Raw genomic sequence first — 24,302 nt, forward strand, 5'->3', positions numbered from 1 at the left:
ACGGAGGCAGACGGAACTGCGACGACGTCCACGGAGGCAGACGGAACTGTGACGACGTCCACGGAGGCAGAAGAAGCTGCGAGGTCGTCCACGGAGACAGGAGGATGTGCGACGACGTTCACGGAGACAGAGGAATCTGCGACGTCGTCCATGGAGACAGGAGAAACTGCGACGACGTCCACGGAGGCAGAGGAATCTGCGACGTCGTCCACGGAGACATGAGAGTCGCTCTCATGAAGACAGGAGAGGCGCGCGCCGCCTTCAAGGAGAGCTCCAGGCGTGCCATGAGGCCTGTAAGCTTCTCCTGAATGTCAGGAGTGAGCGCAGAGTGGTGCTTGGGAACTGGGGGCCTAGCGACGACGTCCATGGAAACAGGAGGCCCTGCAGCGACGTCGTCCATGGAGACAGGCGCGGCCGTAGGCGCCGCGCTGAGGAAGACAGGCGCGGCCGTAGGCGCTGCGCTCAAGGAGACAGGCGCGGCCGTAGGTGCTGCGCTCAGGGAGACAGGCGCGGCCTTAGGCACCGCGCTCAGGGAGACAGGCGCGGCCGGAGGTGCTGCGCGCCCGAAGACAGGCGCGGCCGGAGGTGCCGCTCTTCCAGGAACATGGGCGGCCGGAGGAGCCGCTTTTATGGGAGCAGGAGTTGAAACGCCCAGCGAGGCAGGTGCTCGTGCTGCTCGCCGAGCACGAGTTGTGGATTTAGCGGGTTTGGGCGCACTCTCGAGGGACTTCTTTGAACGTAGTTCCCCCGGAGATGCGCCCCTGTTAGCCTCATCTCCCATGTCCTGTGATCTGAGGCTAACAGCCCTTGTCCATAACGTCCCCCCAAAAATATCCCCGGACCTGAGGGGGTAATTCTCTGGAGCTGGGGTTCCAGCCTGCTTTCTCCTCCGGCTCCGTCGATTCCTGCTGGAGCAATCACTCGATTCCTGAATCGAGTCTTCTGTTCGGGGGAGAGGAACCGCACCGGAAATAACTGACTTTCTTTTAAATATTTGAGTATCCTTTACTCAAAAAAATATATAGAAAAAATAAACAAAATAACCTGGCTGTTAGCTGCTCAAGCTTTGGCAAAGGCACTGGGGCATTATGGGAAATGTAGTCCCTGTAGTGAATTTCTGTGGTGTGTTCTGTAGTTCTGCTCAGAGATCCAGTAATAAAACTGTCATGTTGCTGCTGTGATTTTAGTGAGACACAGTAACATTTTACTGTTTCATGCTGCCAAAGAGTGCAGTGAAAATTGCTGGGATTGTGCAGGAAATAAATGTTGGTGTTTTGATTGTCTTAGTTCCTTTTTCTGTTGTTTATCTGTGTACTTATCTTCTGTAGTCCTTTAGAGAGCATCAGTTTCTCTTCCTTGTTTATTTCCTCACCAGATTTGCCTCCACACATCCCTTGTGGGGAAAAAAGAAAGTGTATTTAAATTGTGGTTTTGGAACCACTAACGTGTACTACATCACAACTAATAAGTATTTAATATTATATTAAGTTAAACGTAATATATACTGGGTGTACTAGTCATATGTTATTTTGGCCACCCTTCCAATGCATTCATTCATTCATTCATTGTCTGTAAACACTTATTCAGTTCAGGGTTGCGGTGAGCCTACCCGGAATCACAAGGTGGGAACACACCCTGGAGGGGGCACCAATCCTTTGTAGGGCGACACACACTCACACATTCACTCACACACATCTATGGACATCTTTGAGCCGCCAATCCACCTACAAATGTATGTTTTTCGACCATGGGAGGAAACCCATGCGGACACAGGGAGAACACACCACTCTCCTCACAGACAGTCACCCGGAGGAAACCCACACAGACACAGGGAGAATACAACACTCTCCTCACAGACAGTCACCCGGAGGAAACCCACACAGACACAGGGAGAACACACCACACTCCTCACAGACATTCACCCGGAGGAAACCCACACAGACACAGGAAGAACACACCACACTCCTCACAGACCTTCACCTGGAGGATCCCACACAGACACAGGAAGAACACACCACACTCCTCACAGACAATCACCCGGAGGAAACCCACGCAGACACAGGGAGAACACACCACACTCCTCACAGACCTTCACCTGGAGGATCCCACACAGACACAGGAAGAACACACCACACTCCTCACAGACAATCACCCGGAGGAAACCCACGCAGACACAGGGAGAACACACCACACTCCTCACAGACAGTCACCCGGAGGAAACCCATGCAGACACAGGGAGAACACACCACACTCCTCACAGACAGTCACCCGGAGGAAACCCACATAGACACAGGGAGAACACACCACACTCCTCATAGACAGTCACCCGGAGCGGGACTCAAACCCACAACCTCCAGGTCCCTTATGACATAGACACTACCTGCAATTTTAATTTGTAATTGTAGTGTGCTATACTGTATATAGTCATTTTATTACAGACTATTGGGACATAGTCTGTTTATTTGTATTAGTGACATTTGTTTTTATTAAAATAATCTTGTATTTATTAAAATGCAAATAAAATAATTTGCACACATTTTAATGTGTTTTAGAGTTCAATCGTGCAGCTTAGAGAAATATACCATACATAACTTATACTAATAATACTTTTAATAATACACATTAGTGGTTCCAAAAAAAAAACACTTAATGTACACATTTTTTTCCCCCACAACAGATGACTTGGAATACTATTCAATACCTTTTGGCTTTTGTGATTCCGAACTAATAATCTAACGTCTGTAACTGTCTTTACTGATGTGTCTCGTTGAAGGACATCCAGAATCTTCTGTGAAGGGTAGACTCTCTTACTGCAGATACGACATGGAAATACCATTCATTTCAGAAGGAATGAAGAAGAAATAGTACTATTGGCCATAAAGTGTATTAGTGCCTTAAAAACTAATGTAAAGTCCTAATGTGATTATAACAATTCCCAGCTGAATGTATACAGCCCTTTTTCTCTCTCTCACTTTACGCTGCAGGAAAAGTGTGTCTATAGACATGACACAGTTTAAATTAGTTTAAATGAACTTAATGGACATCTGGAGGCAGATTCTGCTTTATTTGATACAGTTCATTTCTCTAATGTGCTTTCCCTTCTAATAGAATACAGTGCCTGTTCCTGAGATTAGTGTTGGACTGAGGCCGGACGACTGGGAGACGTTTTTCACATCCAGCCAACTATGAACTCTACAGAATCAAAGTTCACTGCAGTTAATGAAAATTAGGCAGAATTTCCAGCCTCAGAGGCTGAGGGCTGGTGTACTAAGCTTTGGGATCCCTTGCACATCAGATGCATATCTGTTTGACTCACAAGTTACATTCTTTTATTCATTCATTCATTATCTCTAAGCACTTATACAGTTCAGCGTCAAGGTGGGTCCAGAGTCTTCCTGGAATCATTGGGCGCAGTCGGGGACTTACCCTGGAGGGGGCACCAGTCCTTCACAGGGTAACACACACTCACACACTCACACCTACGGACACATTTGAGTCATCAATCCACCTACCAACGTGTGCTTTAGGACTGTGGGAGGAAACTGGACCACCCGGAGGAAACCCACGCAGACACAGGGAGAACACACCACACTCCTCACAGACAGTCACCCGGAGGAAACCCACGCAGACACAGGGAGAACACACCACACTCCTCACAGACAGTCACCCGGAGGAAACCCACGCAGACACAGGGAGAACACACCACACTCCTCACAGACAGTCACCCGGAGTGGGACTCGAACCCACAACCTCCAGGACCCTGGAGCTGTGTGACTGTGACACCACCTGCTGCGCCCTCAAAATTAACAAGGCAATTTAAATTTAACCATGGCAGCAGAGAATAGGCTGGAAGGTTGTTTCTAAATAGATTAACATTACTTCAGCTCCCAGGATCTGATCTTTGTGCGAGTGTCAAGACCTGCAAAATATGCCTCAGTATGGCTGCAATATACGTGAATAGTTCAATATTGTCTCAAAAATTAAGATTATTTACATTTGGAATAGAATTACAGCAGAAAGTAGAATACTTCAGCATGGATTGACTTATCTTTTCTGCTCTGTGAAATGTTCCCTAACTTCATGTGCAAACTGTCATACTGAGTGAAATAAAGAAATACTGTACACACACACACACACACACACACACACACACACACACACACACACACACACACACACACACCCTGCAGTAGGGAGAGTGTTAAATGGGGTTTAATGAGATGTATCACAAAGAGAGTTTGAGAGGGCCATATAGGCTAATGGACTAGCCTGGTGTGTGAACATCATGCTGATTTGTTCTGAACATGCACATTCACACACACACACACACACATAGATGGAAAGCCATGCTGTTTGTCTCTGAGCTGGCTGATTTGTTGTTTATGGCATGTGGCGTTTAGTTAATTTTGCAAAGTTTGATTAGTTATGCCTGGTGTTGTCCTTAGGTTCATGGGTCCACAAGAGCCAGTCTCACGCTGAGGGGCTAACATTCACCCTCTCATTCAGTTTTTTCACAGTTCACCAGTGGTGAACTATTAGGAGTAGCTCATCGGTTTGGAACATCAGGCAAAACCTTGAGCAGAAAGACATTTCTACCAGTTCCCATATGGGATTCTAGTAATATGCTAGTGCTAAGCTAATGCCAGTGGTATTTAACTTTTTGGACCGTCCTAGATTAACCACAGACATCTGTAGGTTTTATATGAAATTCCAGCAAAACAGACAATATTTAATAAAGCATTCATTCCTCTTCTGTGGATCATCTCGTGCCTCCGGATTAAGGTCGCAGTGGGTTCAGGGGCCACATAAATCATTCAGCACAAGGCAGAAACACACCCTGGACAGGGCACCAACCCATCATCAGGCTTCACACTCTCCCAGTCACTCACACATTCACCCATTCACTCACACACTTACCCAATCACTCACCCAGTCACATATATACAGTTACAAGTCATTCACCCAGTTACTCACACGTTCACCCAGTCACTTACACACAGTTACCTAGTCACTCACACACTCACCCAGTCACTCACACAGTCACTCACACTTACCCAGACACTCACACAGTCACCCAGTCACTCACACACTTACACAGTCACCCAGTCACTCACACAGTCACACTGTCACACACACAGTTACCCAGTCACTCACACAGTTACCCAGTCACTCACACAGTCACCCAGTCTCTCACACGCTTACCCAGTCACTCACACAGTCACCCAGTCTCTCACACACTTACCCAGTCACTCACACAGTCACCCAGTCTCTCACACAGTCACCCAGTCTCTCACACGCTTACCCAGTCACTCACACAGTCACCCAGTCTCTCACACAGTCACCCAGTCTCTCACACGCTTACCCAGTCACTCACACAGTCACCCAGTCTCTCACACAGTCACCCAGTCTCTCACACGCTTACCCAGTCACTCACACAGTCACCCAGTCTCTCACACAGTCACCCAGTCTCTCACACGCTTACCCAGTCACTCACACAGTCACCCAGTCTCTCACACACTTACCCAGTCACTCACACAGTCACCCAGTCACTCACACAGTCACCCAGTCTCTCACACGCTTACCCAGTCACTCACACAGTCACTGACACAGTCACACAGACACAGGGAGAACACACCCATTTTAAATTTGATGCCAGAAACACTTTGCAATCATCTCATTTTCTTGGGGTTTCCATGAATGGAAATCCACCATCTAAACTTCCCAGTTTTCCGAGATGTGTGGGAACACTGAACAAGTATGAAACTACTCATTAAAATGAGCTACATACGTGTATTTGTTATACATAGACACACACCACACACACACACACACATACAGTCACAGTGAGCTAAACCATTTACTGTCTCCACATTTTTCTCTTTTGGAGTTAATCAAAGATCTGGATTATAATGAATGTGTCTGTAATTGTTAGTTTCTGGCAAGTGAACCATTTCTTCGTTGTGCACTCAGTCAGCTGGAACTACGATGGTAATGAGATTAATATGATGAACTGGACATTTGATTGACAGTTCATCCGCTGGAGGACAGTCAGGGCTTATCTCCATCTGAGCAGAAAGACATGGGCAAACACTTTTAAACAATGCAGCACAAAAGACGTCGGTGACACACACACACACACACACACACACACACACACACACACACACACACACACACACACACACACACACATACACACACACAGAGCCATCAGCATGTCTGTGCTGCAGAGACTTTGTGAAGGGGAGAGATAGGAGATGTGGAGTTTTCTCTTCAGCTCATCTTCTAAGAAAGTTTGTGAACGGTGAAAGGTTGTGAATTCAGAACGTGGAGGTCACTCTGCTGAAAAGCTTCAGAGAGAGATGCATGTGTCTGTTTGCACCACTCCTGTCCTCGGCACAACAGGAGGAAACCAGAGAGTGCAGTTCCTGCAGAACCTGAGTATGCTGAAGCAGCTGCAAATCCACAACACTGGCCTTCTGTCTCAAAAAAACAAATCACTTTAAAAACACTGTTAATGTACAGGATCCTGCAAAGTTGAGTCATTTAAATTTAAACGAGATCAATTGTTTTGAAGGGGGTTGCTCTCTATCTCTATAAATATCTATCTCTGTGCATTAGTCTCTCTCTCTCTCTCTCTCTCTCTCTCTCTCTCTCTCTCTCTCTCTGTGTGTGTGTGTGTGTGTGTGTGTCTGTGTTTGATGTGGATCAGTGACTCTGTGACAAATGTGTTCTGTGGTTAAAGTCTGTTGAATTTCACTCAGCCAATCACTTCCTATGGGAAAAAACATCGTCTTGTAAAGACTGTACAATGAATGACTTGGAGAACTACAAATACACTGTTGAGGGACAGGTACGATCCCAGTTGTTGGTTCTAGCTTTAGAGCTGTGGGAGAATCCGGTAGCACTTTAATTTACAGGCCGCTAATTACTGGGTAAGACAGAGTAAGTACCTGTTAAGTAAGCCTTAAGATAACAAGATAGAATTAAGATAGAAAGTACTAAGTAAGTAAAGGGTAAGATAATAGAAATATGTGGTTATTACTGGGTATCTTACAAATACTATAAAAATAAGGCACGTGACTACGTTGCAAATCCATTTGTACTTCTCAGCATAATTATAGATTCTAAAATGTAATTAAAAGTATGTCAGTTTGTGCAAGTGACTATCACTGTCATGTTTTATAAATAAGGGATGCCTTATTTGAATTGACTAGAGTTCTGAATGTAATTATAGATCCTTTAAAATGATTTACAGTGCACCTACAGAGAAGGACATGGTCAGCTACTTTCATTACAGGCCCTAGCAGAGTTTCATGGTGTTTTGTACTCATTAGGTTCAGGACATGATAGATATTTTACACTGGTTAGGCTATACATATTAATACAATATATGAACATAGCTGACTAATGATGAAATGGATGTTTCTCTTCTGCTCTTCTTCCTTATTTGTAAAGTATTTGTAAGATACACAGTAATAACCACATATTTCTAGGATCATACCCTTTACTTACTCAGTACTTATTCTATCTTACAGTAATTAGCGGGTTGTAATTTAAAATGTTACCAAATCCATGTAGAATTTAAAGTGAGAAATAATTGACTCCCAGTAAAAGTAGCCTCAACGCAAACAAACACCTCAATCTGCATATCTATATTCCATAAAGAGGAGTTGTTTTATCCCTTGGCACTTAATCAAATGTCTGTGACATGCTTTGTGGTCAAAATACCAGAAGGTTCAAACCCCGCAGCAGTGTTCTCCCTCTGTCTAAACAGCCCTGTTTATGCATGGGTTTCTCTGGTCACTGCACAGCATCTCGCCAGTGATTCACAAGGCGTCATAACCCTCTGTTAGAAGTGTTTCCACCATACCCCTCTATCCCAACATGAACCCTAGGAAATACAGAGGGGTCGTGCTAAACTGTAGGGGAAGGAAGAAATGGCACTGGGCAAAACCTTAATAGAACAATCAGTTATTTTCTTCAGGATTATTTTTTATTTTGTGCAACAGCCAGTATACTGACCCCCAGTGGCCTGGATATGTCAGAGATTCTGTACCAAATCAATTTTAATCATGGCCCATTACTTTATGTAAAAAGAACTGGTCCATTCAGGGACTTCTAAGCAGACTCTTTATCCCCTTTAGAGTTTTATACTTACACTTTAAAGAAAAAATAATTGCACTTGTAAAATTACTTGCTATGTTTTTTTTTTTTTAGAATAAATGACTTATTGCTCCTAAGGTTTTGCATATGATTAGTGCATTCTATCAAAGTGCACATATAACGGCATGCTACACACCACACACACACACACACACACACACACACACACACACACATATTCAGTGGAGGAGAATTAAAGGCCTGCTTTGTAAACATCTCAGTGGAAAGTCATTTTAATGCCTGACAAAGCCTCTCCTCAAGGTTGTTAATCAAACAGAGCAGATGAGTCTAAATATTTGCGCTGCTTTCAGGAGCGTAATTAAATAACAATTACTGCTGACTAACTGGCTTTTCCACCACATCGCTGTGTGAGTCTCTGGAGATGCAGCGCTAAGCCCGGTGCAGCTTTCACAGCCAATAACGCACTAATGAAAAATACATCAGACTGATGTGTGTCTGGGTGTGTGTCCTATTTGTCCACACACACCTCACGGGTGATCAATTTTCCACATCCGTTACCGTGCTCCCAGATGCAGACAGACGTTGCTAAGGATGACCGTTAATGACGCAGGGGGACTATGGTCACTTTCTTCCATTCTTTCTCTGTCTCCCCCTCTCTCTCCCAACTCTTTCCCTCCATTTTGCCATCCATCTTTCCCTCCCTCGCTCCCTGTCATGCTTAATCATGTGCTTAGGCTTCTCTCAGTCTTTAACCAAATGGAGGGGTCCCTCATGTCCAGTAATTATCACTAATCATGCTAATGTGGCTGTCAGAGCCACACACACACATACACACACACAAACACACACACAAACACATACAGCTTCTATAGTGGGTATCGGTAGAGTTCTAGACTAGGGTTCAGTTCCCCATTCAGGTCAGCACACCAATGAACCAATGGGTTCTTGAGCTAGACTCCTAACACTGTGACATGATTAGAATAGTTGAAGAAAGAACACCTTGGATAGAAGTGTCCAAATGTCCGTAGACAATATGACTTTCATTAATTGGCTGTTGGAACAGAAGTGTCCAGTTTGGTCAAAGGGAATAACTAGAAACACATTAAATAGTTCCCTGGGAGAGTTCTGGAGGATCTTAGCTATGTCTACAGCAGGTACAGCATGTCCTGACAGAGCAGTTCTGCTCCAGTAAACATCTTAACCCTCAGAAATAAATAGGAGTAAACTTTTGTTTTCAAAATACTATATATATATAGTATTTATATATATATATTTAATATATATATTTATATATAGTATATATTTACTAAAGTATATAAGGACCACTTACTTTTATATTTGATACGAAGTGTAAAGTACAAACTGGATAAAAAGAGTTATAAATTATTATTGACTGAACACTTACATCTGCATTTGGTTTTTATTCACTGCTGGGGCTTTAGCGTCTGCTGACATTTTTCAGTTCGCTTTCAATTCCAGAAGTCCCCAAAAAAGTCTTTGATGTGAGTATTCACATTACAATGATCTCTTTTCATAAAATAAATTGTAGTAAACACAAACCACACACACGTCTACACCAAGAGACGTAAAATCCAACAAAACATTAACTTTTATTTAACAAATTACAAAGTTACATTTCATCTGCTCAGCTGATTGGCAGAAAGGATTAATCTGGATTTGACCTCATTGGCCTAGAACATTCCGCAGAAGAGACGCAGTCAGCTGATGGATGACACGTCAACAGAAGGACGGGGTCTCAGCAAGAAGTGAATCCTTTCCAGTAGAAGTTCTTGCAGCCGGCTTTACGCTCCCTGGGGGGCAGGCTGTTGGGGTTCTCTGCTGACCGCTCCATTTCCATTTGGACATTGTGTTTAACCCCCAGAGTAGAAATCTCACTCTCCTGGAACTCAGACTCTGGGATTGTGAGCTGGGAGAGAAGGTCTTCCATCTCTCTTTTTCTCCAGTCCTAAAGGGCACATATATATCACACATTTTAAGTCTATGTTTATAAATGTTGCTGTGTAATAGTCTCGACATGACTGACAACACTGTTATAAAAAGAATTTAAATTGCTTAAGACAATTAAAACACATTAAAAATATTATGTTTGATTTTCATTTAAATGCTAAATAGTAATCATGGTTAAGCACTTGCTTTTTGGCTGTTGAAGTTAGCCTTGACCGTAAAGAGAGAGAGAGAGAGAGAGAGAGAGAGAGAGAGAAAGAGAGAGAGAGAGAGAGAGAGAGAGAGAGAGAGAGAGAGAGAGAGAGAGAGAGAGAATCATTGGAATATATACACTGACTGTCAAAGCACAGTAACACACTCTTGTGGATTACTATTTATTTTTGTGTTTTTTTCTTTTGTATTGATTTGTTAAAGAATGAAGCCCTGAATCTCAGGCAAAAACAAGTGGCCTTCAGTTCGGTCACCAGCCCTTGAACAGATTGACCGACATCTGCCCAGAAACACTGCAGTATGAGGCGCAACGACTGAATCATGAGCCTGAATCATGCTTGTTGTGATGGATCTGCGGTTAAATAAAATGAGAAAGCAATCTTAAACACAAAAGAAATAACCTCTCAAATAAGTCTCAGAACTGAAGACACTTTCCGACAAGCATTTCCATTTAGCCACACGGGCTCCAATAAGACGGATAAGCACCATTCAGAAGAGGTGCAGTGTGTGAGGTTGAGAGGTCACACCGGGTCTTCTTTGATTTAAATGATCAGGAGATTGGAATAGTGTTACTTTGACCCCATGAGTTAGCGCCGGGCTTCATTTTTAGTCACAGATTGAACAGCTAACCTTGCTCCACACAGTGCTGTTTATGTCTTATTCCACCAACTTACCACCAAATACAGACAGGAAGCAGATATCACTGTGTGTGTAGGTCAGATCTGACAGGAGGAGTGTGCACCATATGTGTGTATATAATGAACAGGTAAAAAATTACAATGATTTTTTACAATTAAAACTAAAATCAGAAATTCTAATCGTTAGCCCGTTCTTAACTTACAGACTGCATTTTGCAGATCTATTTATATAATGTTAATGCTACAGTTGAAAATCTGGTTCCACTTTAAAATAAGACTAAAATGTATGAAGATTTATAAATTAACCAGCTTATTACATGTTTATAAATTAGGTTGTTAACACCTTTAAGTCCAAAAATAATCATTTGTAACAAGGAGATGTAAAGTAAAACAGTGACTTTTTTTGTCTAATAATGAAAGTGTCAGACAACAACTGGTCACTGTTGCCCTTTTATTTTTGTGTTATAAATGATAATAAATATTTTTTTAATGTGTTTACAACCTAATTAATAACCATTAATGCACAATTTATAAAATCATTTATAGGGCTTTATAAGTGTATTCTTTTTCAAAAATTGTACCAAAAGTCAAAAGTACCATTTCACCCAAGTTGTAGCATCACTCCACTGGCTTCCTGTCTATTACAGGTTTCATTTCAAAGTGCTTCCAATTGTCTTTAAGGCCTTACATCATACATAGTTAAGTTACTCAGCCCATACTTTGTTTTAAAGACCTTAAGGTCCTCTGACCAGTCGCTGCTAGCCGTTTTCTGGTCTCCCCTGAGGATGAGGGGTGATTGTGCCTTATCTGTTGCAGCACGGAGGCTGTCTTCCATTGGATTTTAGATCTGTCCCCTCTCTTGCAGGTTTTAAGCTTGCAGGTTTGCAGCTTTTTACCTTGGCATTTGACTTACTAGTGTCTGTTTGTTGGTTTGTATGCTTTGTCGTGTGTAATATGGTCTATACATGCATTTTACTTACTTACGTACTCAAGACTCTGGAAAATCTGCTCTCAGCATCTTTGATAAAGACGTATTCTAGGACTTTTAGAACCAGTTTTTCTTATGAATTTTACAGTGGATTAGTGTGGACAGTAACTCTCACACACTTTGAGAACAACAAAACAGCAGCTGACTGAAGACTTACGCACACGATGGAGTCCAAAGAGCAGATGCTGAGGCAGATTTTCCTGCTCTGTCACTACACAACTATAGAGAAGTGTGATGGAATTATTGTCCACACTAACGGACTGTACGCTGCAGATAGGGTTCCAGTACAATGCTCCTGTAAACATTAATGATGCAAAATATGTGATCAGTTTCCAATTTTATATGTGAATATATTAATGAGTGTGTGTGTGTGTGTGTGTGTTCAGTCTTACCTGTGCAGCCAAGCCCAGGGCACGGGCTCTTTGAAGAAGTCTGCGGTGTCGTGGGTCTAGGTCCACCTCAGGGTCCAGGTCCGGCTGAGAGGAGGCTCCACTGTGGCACAAGACCAGGGCCAAACCCAGCAGGGTCAGACAGCAGTGCAGCACACACACCCTCATTTTACTCTTGGCGGCTCTTGGCTTCTCTCAGAAGGTACAGACAGTTGGGACAGAGCTAGCAGTCGGTTCTGGTTGTGGAAGTCAGCGGCGCTGTTTTTAAACTCGGGCGGGTGACTGACAGCTGCCCCAGCTGCGGGGCGATAGGGGAATGTGATGTCATAAAGTGCCCAGATTTTTCTCCTTGTTCTCTCTCTGGCTTCTCATTAAGATAACATGAGGGAAAGAATATTGACTTTTACGAGGAGAGGGACAATAAAACAATTTGTGCGAATGGGCCGTGGGCCCTCGGCTAATCTAAGGCAAATACAACAGAGAAATGCCTGTGCCGTCTACCTTTGTCTCTGCCGCCAGGCGCACGGTGGCCTAATTAATGATAAAAGCTTCACAAACTCAGCCTTAATGGATTCTGAGTGCGAGCTCCTCTGTAGAATTTCTTTATGTGTTATAAAGGACGGGTGGATGGCCGCATCTGCTTGACTGACATGTCCATTGTTCTGCCTTGATCATGCTTTAATCAGTCACCCTTTATTTAGATAGCTCGTTTCTGTATGAAGGAGGAAAGAAAGTGCGCGCCTGGTGTTAATGAAAGGTACTGTACAGAATGTAGAACATTAGTCAGGAACAGTAATTAAAAGTGTAAGAGGATGAATGTAAATTGGCTCCAGTTGACACTAGACTACAAGAATAAAATCAGTTCACGTCTGCTTATAAACTACTTCACAGGGAGTAAATGTATTTTTTTCACTTTCCAGAGTCAAGGGCTCTACAAGGTCATGGATGTATGAAGGGGTCAATAGGACCACAAATGGCTTTTCATGATAGATCCTAATACAACAGTATTGAATAGTACACAAACTTCATGAAGAAATCACATATCCAGTATGTGGAGCTTCATTGGTGGTTAATTTAACCCCTTTATAAACAGGACACAACACACAACTCTGACACTTTGACAACAGATTAATGTGCTTAAAATTAGTGGAACTCACTCAAGTCTGCAAATATTTCCCCCAGATAAGGCGACAAAGCCCTCTGTGGACTGACACACATGGAGACACTCCAAAGGAAAGTGTTCTCACCAACCTGATGCACTTTACTTGTGTGTGCACACATCACAATATATCACAATATAGAGTTTTTCTCCCTTTGCTACAGATACAGATTCTACTCTTCAAAGAAGGCGCAATTCTAGATGTTGGAACATTTCGTTGAGGATTACATGGCATTCAGAAACTACATTAGGGAGGTTAGGTAAACAAAATGAACCTTTATCACTGTTACATCAAAACCATCGCGGTCCACTGCTTGTGAACTCCTCTTCTGATCAGCTGTAGGTTTCTCTACACTTAAAAATAATGGTTCTACTAAGGTGCTTTAGTAAAGAAACCTAAAAGTAAAACACTTGGAGAAGCTTTTACATGATTGAAGGGTTCTTTACATCGTGAAGGGATTCTTCAGTTTGATGGAGAGAAAGTGCTATAGATGGTTCTATGTAGCACCTTTCAGAAAAGTGTTCTTGACGGCACCCAAAAGGGTTCTTCCATTGTTATGATGTAATTAGACTTAAAAACACTCTGAATAATGGAAGTAACTGGTTTTAAAAGTATGCATTATGGAGAAATTTAAATCTGAAAAATGGGTTGGGTTGCCCTTTAGTATTCAAACGCGGCTCTGAACTACCATCTTGTGGTCACAGCGAGAAAGGTGATGGGGTAAAAATCCCACCCTTGAACGATCAGATGACACTAAACCATTTCACTAACGGAATAATATTTATGTTCACAGTGGTCAGGGTCTGTATTCACCCTAAGCTTGAAGCTAATTCTGGAGCAGTAGCTGTGCTGTGATGGTCAGTCGCTATGGACTTGGTAAGCAGCAGGTTTCGTTAAACCCCTGTGCTAGCAGTGTGTGAGCTGAGGATGGTGTTACCGTGATCAGCGGCAGTCCCAGGATCACAGCTCTCCACTACAGGCGAGGCGTTCCCAAACCGTCCCCTGATGTTCCACTTTAAAAGGCCAGGTTTGCCCTCAAAGGTAGACGAGTTGTCCATGAAACACACTTTACATTCAAAGCATCACTTTTTCAGTGTGATTTAATATAATTTTCCTTCAAACAAAAGGTTGTGTAAACTAAATTTAATGGCTCAGGGCTGCACTCTGAAAGTAATTAATTTTTGATAAAACTCATGTTCCTTATTTCTGTAAGTAATTTATATTATTGTAAGCAGGGAGATGTAAACTTTAGAGTCAAATGAGCACATGCAGCCTACTGAAATAATAGTATGAGGTTTTTTTTTAATTGATCTGACACCCTACATTTATCAGCTGAGACTTTAAGACAGTGTGTTAAAATAAGCAGACAAGGGCTGAACCATAAAACTGGGATATCATTTCTGTGGAGTGAACTTAGTGTCTAAAATTCTATAAAAGCAAAATTATATCTGAAAGCAAAATTCTTAAAATCAAGTGCGGGATGTATGTTGCGAATGCAAAAATTGTATGTTGCGAATACCTCAAAAGAACATTTAAAAAAACATACCTGTTTACCAAAAAAACAACAACATCAACACTGAAAGTAACCAGGTATTTAAAAATAAATTGATGTATTTTCTTCTGTTTTGCATTCACATTCACAATTTGCATTTCTTTTTGCATTTGTTGAAGTTTTGACACAATATACACTCCATAAATATCTGGAAAAAGACAAGGGGATACAGTTTAAAGGTCTGTATTGTTTCACACGTAAACTTTATGGAGAGGTTAGGAATGGCAGCAGTGGGGATTACTGATGATAAGGTTCTGAGCAGAATCAGAGAGGTGTCCTGCAGATAGGACAGGATTAACACTAAACCGGGTCCTCTGTAAATGTGAAAAGCTGTCAGAGCTGTTCAGTCTATAAAAGATTAAAGCTGCTTTAAAATGTCTTTTCTCCAAAAGGCAGGAGCTTAATAACAATGTCATTTCTCCTGCTCAAACTTTAGAGCCCCTCCTGTGCAAATTAATTAATTTGTGTGTGTGTGTGTGTAACATGTACATGTGGTGTTTTTATATTCTAGAACATGTATGATATTAGCGCTATCCAACGCAGGGGCTTCTTAGGAACTAATTTGGCTTGACAGATTATGGGTTATGGATATGATCCCAGTAACATTGAGAATGTCTACCCACAGCTCAGGATGGGATCCTAAAGCATGTCACTCATTCATTAATCCACAGTGATTTTTAAATGTGGGAGCGTCATAACCGGAGTCTGCGAATGGTACCTGGGCGTTACCCATCATCAAATATAAGAAGAATGGAGCAATGTCCCGGGGAATATTGGAGCAGTAAATGAACTTATTGGAAAAGAAACTGAATCTGGAGAAAAGACATTTCAATGAGAAAACACCAAACAGATCCAGATTTAGAGGAAGGAGAAGGGGCATTCATAATCTTCTATTACTTCTCACGGTACATGTCTCAAAATATAAACAACATTTATGATTTTAAAATAATTATAATCAAAAATATACTTAAGTATGTTATTCATTTATCATCTCAATACCCATTAAATAGCATTTTTATTATAAACATAACTTTATTTTGTATTTATATTATAAACATTATATAAAAACAGGTTTCAGTGTCTCTACCATGGTACAGTTTTACAGCACAACGTCACTCTTTACCAAGCAAAGACCCCCCCACCCCTCCACACACACACACACACACACACACACACCTTTTATAAAACCAGACTACATTTAAAACCAGAAAACATTTTAGTTTTGCATTTAAAAATGGCTATGTACAAATACTAATCGCAAAAAATACAAATAAAAAAGCCAATATATAAAATACTAAAAACTGAAAGCAAAACTTAAAAGTGATCATCACTCTCTTATTAACAATACACCCGCTAATGTAATTATAATGAACTTAATGCTAAAATAAAAATGTACTTGTTAAAAAAAATATATGAAGTTCTGCTCACCTGCCTCACAGTGTAGTTACATTCAGATGTTAATTTGTCACCAGCAAAGGCCTTGGATTAAATCTCATCATTCTCTGACAAGACTCACATTAAACTGGTTAATCTACACCCATTTTACTGAATATTATGGTTTTATACACAATCATTTATTTACTGAGCCCTTTCTTTGGAATAGTTCTGCTCTAGTGTCGACCAAAAGAGGACGTGTTCCCCCTCCAAGGGTGAGTTCCTCTCATGTTCAGAGGGAGATGGAGATCTCTGAAGCTTCCCTGCCTGGGTGATCCTCACATGGGTCTTGGACCTAGATTTCTATAAATCTACTTGGTGGTGAGGCCACTTGTTAAAAAGCTTAAAATGTATAAATATATTTGTATTTGTATCTGAAATTATATTATTATCTTACAGACATACTGACAGACAACTGTGCAGTTCACTCCTGTGCATATGTTTATAAATTGTGAACTACTAAAGAACTCAGAGCTCACATTTCAGTTCAGATCTTAAAAAGAATGAAGGAAACTGTCACAGTAATATATTATTAATGCTGCTGATATTTTTTTAATGCACTCATTTGGGTCCAGGGCGAAAAGAGATAAAGAGCATTCTGTTTTTAAAGAAGCACCATGTCATTGTTACCAACAACTTGAACTAGCAAACAGTAACTAACAATACATGAAAAAATGTGTTATCCTTTATATTTGTTTCCTAAAGTGCAATTCACATGAAATGAAGAATGCTTCGTAAGATGTTTAGTATAAAATCTTTGACACATCCAGGGCACTAGGTGTCAGTTTAAATGTTATTTCATAAAATAAAGAAGAACAAGCATTTAGAACAACAGACTAATAGTTCTTTTAAATGTTGGTTAAAAGGAAATGCTGATTCTTGTAAAGTAGATCATAGCTTGGTTTGTTTAGGAAAATACAAAAGGGGCTTAACCTTTGAAATGAAAATGGATTCAGAATTATCCATTATTTTTCAGTTATTCTCATCACCTTTCCTCAGATGTCTGTGTCTTTAATACCAGTCGGTCCAACAGTCCTTTGGAAGGTCCAGGCACCACAAAACCTGTGATGGGGTTAAAACAACAGGGGAACGTGGAGAGGCGACTGGGCCGATTCAGCTATGGCCTTTTGGGGAAGTGACATCTCACTGAGGTATAACAGGAGACTCAAATCCTCACTGAGCAATTCCCCTGCATCATCTTCATGCACACGCGGCAGCGGCTGATGATCCTGTATTGGCAGTCGCTTTTCAATGTTCGTGAAGCCGGTGTTCTGAAAAAAAAAAAAAAATCAGACAGATATTTTCCTGTTTCAGTATCATATAAAGGATAGCAAGCATTTGTCAAAATTGGGAGCTTATTGACTCGCGTGTTGTCACCACGGCAGGTTGGGCTTTACCTGAACATCTCACTCGGGTTCAGAGCTGCCAGCCAGTAGCTGTAAGAATCGGTGTAGAAGTTGCAAGTTCCACGTCCGTGACATTCGATAAAGGGAACTTTTCGGAAATCCTCCAGACATGAGCCAGGAGAGGACAGTGACTGTCCTGAGCCCTCCGCACCCACACCCGTTTGCTAGAGACAGGAAAACAAAGATGTAAACACTTTTATACACTTAACACTGAGTACATTAACCCCAAGATAATGTAAATAATAAGAAAATAAACAAAGAACAGTAACGTTTTATTGTATAACTGCTCATTCATAAGGTGACAATAAACCGACACAACATTAACAACTTGAGACAACTGACTAAATTCCCCATAGACATCTTTGAGGACTTATTCCAACAATAATCCGTTTTCCGAAACACTTTCTAGAGTTATGAAAATATTTGTGACAAATAACATTTGTTGGAATGGGTTTTTAAAATATTTATATAAGTTTACATCATTTGTCATGAAAGACTTAATGTCATGTAAATCATGTCATGTAACAATCACCTGCAATAAAATGTCACCTTAAACAAATCATTGTTCTTTTTGAACAGACCAAGGCTACGTTCACGCCTCAGGTAAAAGTGGTCCAAGTCTGATTATAAAAAGTCAGATTCAATGTGATTTGTGCTGTTGATCTGACATGTGACATCTGTCTCACATGACAAAGCAGATCCAATTTGGAACATTTTTACCTGCTGTGTGAACATAGCCTGAATAAACTGGTTTGCTGCTAAAAAATCAGTGACTTGTAGAAATTTTGGGAATTTAATTAAATTAAATTACATTCACACTGCAATCAAGTGTGTAGAGAGGAAAGTGTAACTGTAACTGAAATGCTCAGCATTGTTCAGACACTCCTCTACACAGACACACACACACACACAGACGTGTTCACAAACATACACTAGAACCCTTAGAGGCACAAACACATTAAAATGAGTTGTATAAAATGTATATTTGCATATATTGCTGTAAACATATTAGCAATAATAACCAAACATTTAATGATGCTGGTGATTTCTTGTCATTTATAGAGTAAGTGTTACTGTCCTCACTGGTTTAGATTTGAGTAACTACAGGGTGGGCCATTTATATAAAATGGGAATGGTTGGTGATATTAACTTCCTATTTGTGGCACATTAGTATATGGGGGGGGGGGGACTCAAGATCCAACTTTTGTTATTTCAATGGGAAGAGGGTCATGTGACACATCAAACTTATTAGGATAAGTCTCATTTTATAAGTGGTCAGAAACTTGTAAATAACTCATGAAAGAATAAAGTTACGTTAAAATACACCATTGTTTTTCTTGTGAAATTCCTAATAAGTTTGATGTGTCACATGACCCACTTCCCATTGAAAAAACAAAAGTTGGATCCAAAATGGCCGACTTCAAAATGGCCCCTATGGTCACCACCCATCTTGAAAAGTTTCCCCCCCTCCCATATACAAATGTGCCACAAACAGGAAGTTAATATCACCAACCATTCCCATTTTATTAAGGTGTATCCATATAAATGGCCCACCCTATATAGTTATGGTATTTATTTAATGCTACAATGTAAACATTTTTGTGCATAAAACAAACCTTGTTTTTACATTTCTACCCTAATAAAAAACTCTACAATTGTCTCGCACTCAAAATATTTTCAGTAATAAGCTTATTATAAATTTGAACCATGTGAGTGCTGAATTCTGTGACTGGGTTTTTGAGAGTGTGCTGGTGGAGTGCAAACAACTCAACCGTATTATTGCTGATTGAACTGGAATATTACACTTTGACTGGTTGGTGGGGAAAAAAAACTAAAAAAGGATTACAGATATTTTCAGCATTTTCCTTTTTCATTCCTGCTGCACCCAGTTCTAACTCTGCGTCTCTCACTCTTTTGATGATACGTAGTTGTACAAACCATGACAAAAGAGTAGCCACTCCACAATGACAACCAGTCGTTGGGACACTTTGGGATCACAGTGGTCTGGCTGTGTATTGCTATTACATTAGAAGGAGCCTCACACACTGAACACCTGGAACAGAGGTGAAGAGAAAGTGGATGTGAGAAAACACACATGTATAATTTATTCACAGAGTAATCAGTGGTTGTTCCTCAGAGGTCATGGCAGTAATATGTGTACCTGCTGACGAAATTCTTCAGTGAATCTCCGGAGATTAGAGGCAGGTCTCTGGGCATGGACATGTTAGTGGAAAGCCAGTAGGAGTAGTCATTGCGAGAGGCGTAGCGGCAAGTTTCTTCACTATTGCAGAAAAGGAAGGGCATTGTGGAGAACCTTTTTAGACAGCTGCCCAGAGTGCCTGTAACAATAAGGAAAATACTATAGAATCCCAGCTAAAGTGTATGATGATAATGATAAATGTTGTGGAACGTATTAGGAAATCACTGCATTTAATCCACTGACAGCTCAGTTCAGTCCTTTTTTTAAATAAGGACACATACATAGTGTTCAAACCTTTGGAATTACCTAGTATATTCATAATGGTCATTATAAAACTATCATTCAAAAGTAATCTATACCACGTAGACGGAGATACAAAATGCTAGACAAAAGGTTTTTTGGGGTAATAAATTGTTAAAAATGAAATGGAATTTAAGCAACATTTTCCAAATGTTTCTGAAACATTTCTGTTGCTTTATTTGGTATAAATGATGGTATCTGTGACTTTAGACAATCTGTGTAAAATGAAAACTGTAAAAAACCAACAAAAAAACATAGCAATAATAATAATAATAATAATAATAATAATAATAATAATAATAATAATAAAAAGAATCATATGTCCTAAAATATCATAGTAAGTGTATGAATAGTTCAGAGTGTGAAAACAAATTTCTTTTTTGAGGACAATAAAAGGATCTATCTATTTATAATAATAATAATAATAATAATAACAGCAACAATAATCTGGCTTATTATTATACATATATGTGTAAATATTACAATTAATTTACCTTATTATATTTTATATTTTAAACTTAAAATAATTATGGATATATAAGTTCAAGGATGTTTGAATGTAAAGAGTTAGCAGGTGCTATAGTTAAAATAGCAGTAATAATTGTAAATAAAAAACAAATGTTTGATTTTCGGAGGATGTGAGTGTGTCGTACCAAGGTCCTGTCCGTGTCCTTGGTTATTTCCATTGATAAAAAGGAGTGAATATCCTGAGTATATTAGGCTGGACCCCGAGGGGCAGGAGGGTTCGTGATGGCTCTGACTGTGTCTGGTGAACAGGAAACTGTTGTAGGCTCTGCTGGGAAGCATCAATCCCGGGAGTCCCCTTCTTCCCTTCTCTCCTGGAGCACCACGATTACCCTCCTCTCCTAAAACAGCAAACACACATTTGAGCACTATACAGTAACAATTACACGTGTACAGCATCTCACACACACACACACACATACACACACTCTTCAACATGGCAAAATGTCAATGGTTGGGCATAATATGAATCAATAAATGTAGTCAGAGTGTAATATTAAAAATGTATTGTTAAAATGTTTCTCAGTTGCCTTGCACCCAGTGATTCTGGGTAGGCTATGGACCAGAGGCGATTGCTCTAAGACTGCAAGGGAAGCTCAGCTTCCCCTAAAATGTCACAAAATAAGTGATCAAATATATACTGTTGTGTGTACATGTCATTGAATAAATATGCACTACAACGCGCTCAACTTTTGTTCAGAATGAGCTTCTTATCACTGGTAAAGACGCGGCTTTCCTCTCTATTATTCTGAGGACGCTGAGTGTCCACAGAGTTCAATAGTGAAGCAGCAAAGTGCAGCTAAATGAGACGAGTGATTGGATAAATGCTGGGCTTTGTCCTGCCCATCGGACGCTCAGCGTCTCTGGGGGTCTATGGGGCAGTGGGCTGGCCTCGGCTGGCCCGGACGCTCAGCTTCTGCATGATGATTGGATGATCTGTCTGAGGCTGAATTCCTTTTTGATTGACAGCGAAATGAGCGAATCAGCGACCCTTTGGTTTAAAGATCCATGGGAGCATTATATTTTCATTCTGTTCTGAGTTGAACCAGACTTTCTTAAACCTCTTAGTGGCATTTTCTTTGTTCAAAACGACTAGCGACAAATCAAGCTTCTATTTCTGGTCGGTTTTTTTGTAGCTGCTTGTGTTTGGAGACTGACTTCTATCACACTTTCTGACTTCTATCGCAGTTTCTGTCCAGCGGGTGCTGCTGAGCCCCTCCACCGTCACAAAGCACTCACAGGCGGACACACTTCACATGGGCCAAGGTCGTTTAAGCAGCCTAGCTCTGCTGGCCATTGAGAGGACACTAGTCAAGTCCCTGGAAAAGACGCCTTGTTGGTACGACAGGGTCACAGATCATTTTCTTGAAAAGGAACGGAGGGTAGAATTTACGTATGAATAAACCGACACATTTCATGATATAGGCCGAAATTGAGCTTCCCCTCCTTGAAAGACCAGCATCCGCCACTGCTACGGACCCACCATGACCCTGAACTGGATAAGCACTTACAGACAATGAATGAATGAATGTTTCTCAGTTTGACAGAAACACACAGGTTAACTGCTTTAATTTCAAAACTAAATTAATGATCTTTGATCTGTGTTACAGGAGTTAAACTGTACCTGAACATCACACGTTGGACTCTAAAGCATAGACTCAACTTTTACCTTTTACTCATTTGTAAAAAACTAATCCCTGCCTCCAGGTGCTCCGGTTTCCTCCCACAGTCCAAAAACACACGTTGGTAGGTGGATGGTTGACTCCAAAGTGTCCGTAGGTGTGAGTGTGTGAGTGTGTGTGTGTTGCCTTGTGAAGGACTGGCGCCCCCTCCAGGGTGTATTCCTGCCTTGCGCCCAATTCCAGGTAGGCTCTGGACCCACCGCGACCCTGAACTGGATAAGCGCTTACAGATAATGAATGAATGAATTAGTACTTCATAAGTAAAATAGAATGGAGGAGTCCTGTTCTTACCTGGAAACCCTTTAAATCCATCCTCTCCTTGTTCTCCATGAAGTCCTTTGGGACCAGGTCTCCCCGGTGGGCCGCCGGTCCCTTTATCCCCTTTCATTCCTGCAAGAAATGGAAATACAGCACTTTAATGAAATATGGCCTTTGTCTAGCAGGGCTGATTAAGATCAAGAGACAGGATTCTTGTAAGGGCGTTTATTGTTTTGTTTTGTTTTTCAGTAAAAGCGTTGTGTGTGATTGTGTTTATGGAGTGTATATTTGTGCACCATCGGGCCCAGGAGGACCAGGTGAGCCACGGCTTCCAGGTTTTCCTTTTTCTCCTGCCTCTCCAGGAGGTCCAGGGTCTCCAGGGACAGGAATATTCCTGCACTCCACATCTTTTCCTTTTGAACCTGAACAAACCAATAACAGCAGGATACTTTTATAACATTTACCAGCTCTCGTTGTTTAGTAAACAGCCAATGGGGGCCGCAAAGAACAAGACCTCATTTCAACAAGATCTCAGTTTCTGCAGCAAAAGTCTCAGCTGAACCAAAGTATCTCTTACAAATATCTTTATCTCTAAGGTTTTACCCACAGATGCCTGTCTCTGTGGACTGAACTGAAGCAGAAAGAACTAAAACCCCTAAGACTGTTTCAAGTCAAATTCACAGCCTTTGGTTTTATAGCTTCACAAACGCACCTGGATTTCCTGGTGGTCCTTTGGGTCCTGGGTAACCAGGGGGACCAGATGGACCACAGTGTCCCACTTGACCTGAAAATGTTAAATAAACAGACACACACCAGAAAAAGGTGTGAATCAGCAGATCATGTTAATAATACATGGAACAACAGGCCATAACTCACTCAGTATTAACAGCCCCTTAGAGTAGTGCTAATATAGTCCAAAAAGATTAAAAAATATGTTACATAATAATTAATTATTTGGTAATAACCCAATTACATGGGTTTCCTTCGGGTGACTGTCTGTGAGGAGTGTGTTGTGTTCTCCCTGTGTCTGCGTGGGTTTCCTCCGGTTGACTGTCTGTGAGGAGTGTGTTGTGTTCTCCCTGTGTCTGCGTGGGTGTCTGCGGGGGTTGGCAACTGGCAACTCACTAGTCTCCATAGGTGTGAGTGTGTGAGTGAATGTGTGAGTGTGTGTCACCCTGTGAAGAACTAGCACCCCCTCTGGGATGTGTTCCTGCCCTGCACCCAGTGGTTCCAAGTAGGCTCTGGACCCACCGTGACCATGGGCAGGATGAATGAATGAATGAATAAAAGTTCTGTTGGTTAATACGTTTAAATATTTCTTACCCTTTGGTCCAGGTTCACCCTTTGGCCCCATTTCTCCCTTTGGTCCAGGGAGGCCATTTCTTCCACAATCACCCTTGAAAGAAATTATTACAAATTTTAGCTTGTTTTAGATTTTCAAAAATAAAATTCTAATTAATGATATACA

General features: G+C 41.2%; 2 protein-coding genes across 2 annotated transcripts in view; both read right to left on the minus strand.

Moving 5' to 3' along the window:
• Window positions 1-9,715: 9,715 nt before the first annotated feature.
• Window positions 9,716-12,540, minus strand: sst1.2 (somatostatin 1, tandem duplicate 2). Its single transcript, XM_066640962.1, has 2 exons — window positions 12,321-12,540; window positions 9,716-10,093 (listed from the first exon to the last, which is right to left on the minus strand). Exons 1-2 carry the CDS (start codon window positions 12,483-12,485, stop codon window positions 9,884-9,886), a joined length of 375 nt encoding a protein of 124 aa, XP_066497059.1. The 5' UTR covers window positions 12,486-12,540; the 3' UTR covers window positions 9,716-9,883.
• Window positions 12,541-14,976: 2,436 nt separating this feature from the next.
• col4a3 (collagen, type IV, alpha 3) overlaps window positions 14,977-24,302 on the minus strand; it is a 52,100-nt gene continuing 42,774 nt past the window's right edge. The window contains exons 44-52 of the mRNA XM_066666195.1: window positions 24,158-24,230; window positions 23,547-23,618; window positions 23,131-23,256; window positions 22,868-22,966; window positions 21,023-21,235; window positions 20,031-20,208; window positions 19,808-19,922; window positions 17,861-18,033; window positions 14,977-17,734 (exon numbers count right to left, since the gene is read on the minus strand). Of these exons, the coding sequence (XP_066522292.1) occupies window positions 17,629-17,734; window positions 17,861-18,033; window positions 19,808-19,922; window positions 20,031-20,208; window positions 21,023-21,235; window positions 22,868-22,966; window positions 23,131-23,256; window positions 23,547-23,618; window positions 24,158-24,230 (1,155 nt within the window). The 3' untranslated portion in view covers window positions 14,977-17,628. The remainder of the gene's footprint in view (window positions 17,735-17,860; window positions 18,034-19,807; window positions 19,923-20,030; window positions 20,209-21,022; window positions 21,236-22,867; window positions 22,967-23,130; window positions 23,257-23,546; window positions 23,619-24,157; window positions 24,231-24,302) is intronic.

This window comes from Hoplias malabaricus, chromosome 1 (assembly GCF_029633855.1).
Source record: "Hoplias malabaricus isolate fHopMal1 chromosome 1, fHopMal1.hap1, whole genome shotgun sequence".
Taxonomy (NCBI): Eukaryota; Metazoa; Chordata; class Actinopteri; order Characiformes; family Erythrinidae; genus Hoplias; species Hoplias malabaricus.

Bases quoted from the DNA above. Each gene is read 5' to 3' on its own strand.
- sst1.2 (XM_066640962.1), bottom strand. From the start codon at position 12,485: ATGAGGGTGTGTGTGCTGCACTGCTGTCTGACCCTGCTGGGTTTGGCC. The intron at 10,094-12,320 runs GTAAGACTGAAC...TGTGCCCTTTAG, and splicing joins CCCTGGGCTTGGCTGCACAG to GACTGGAGAAAAAGAGAGAT.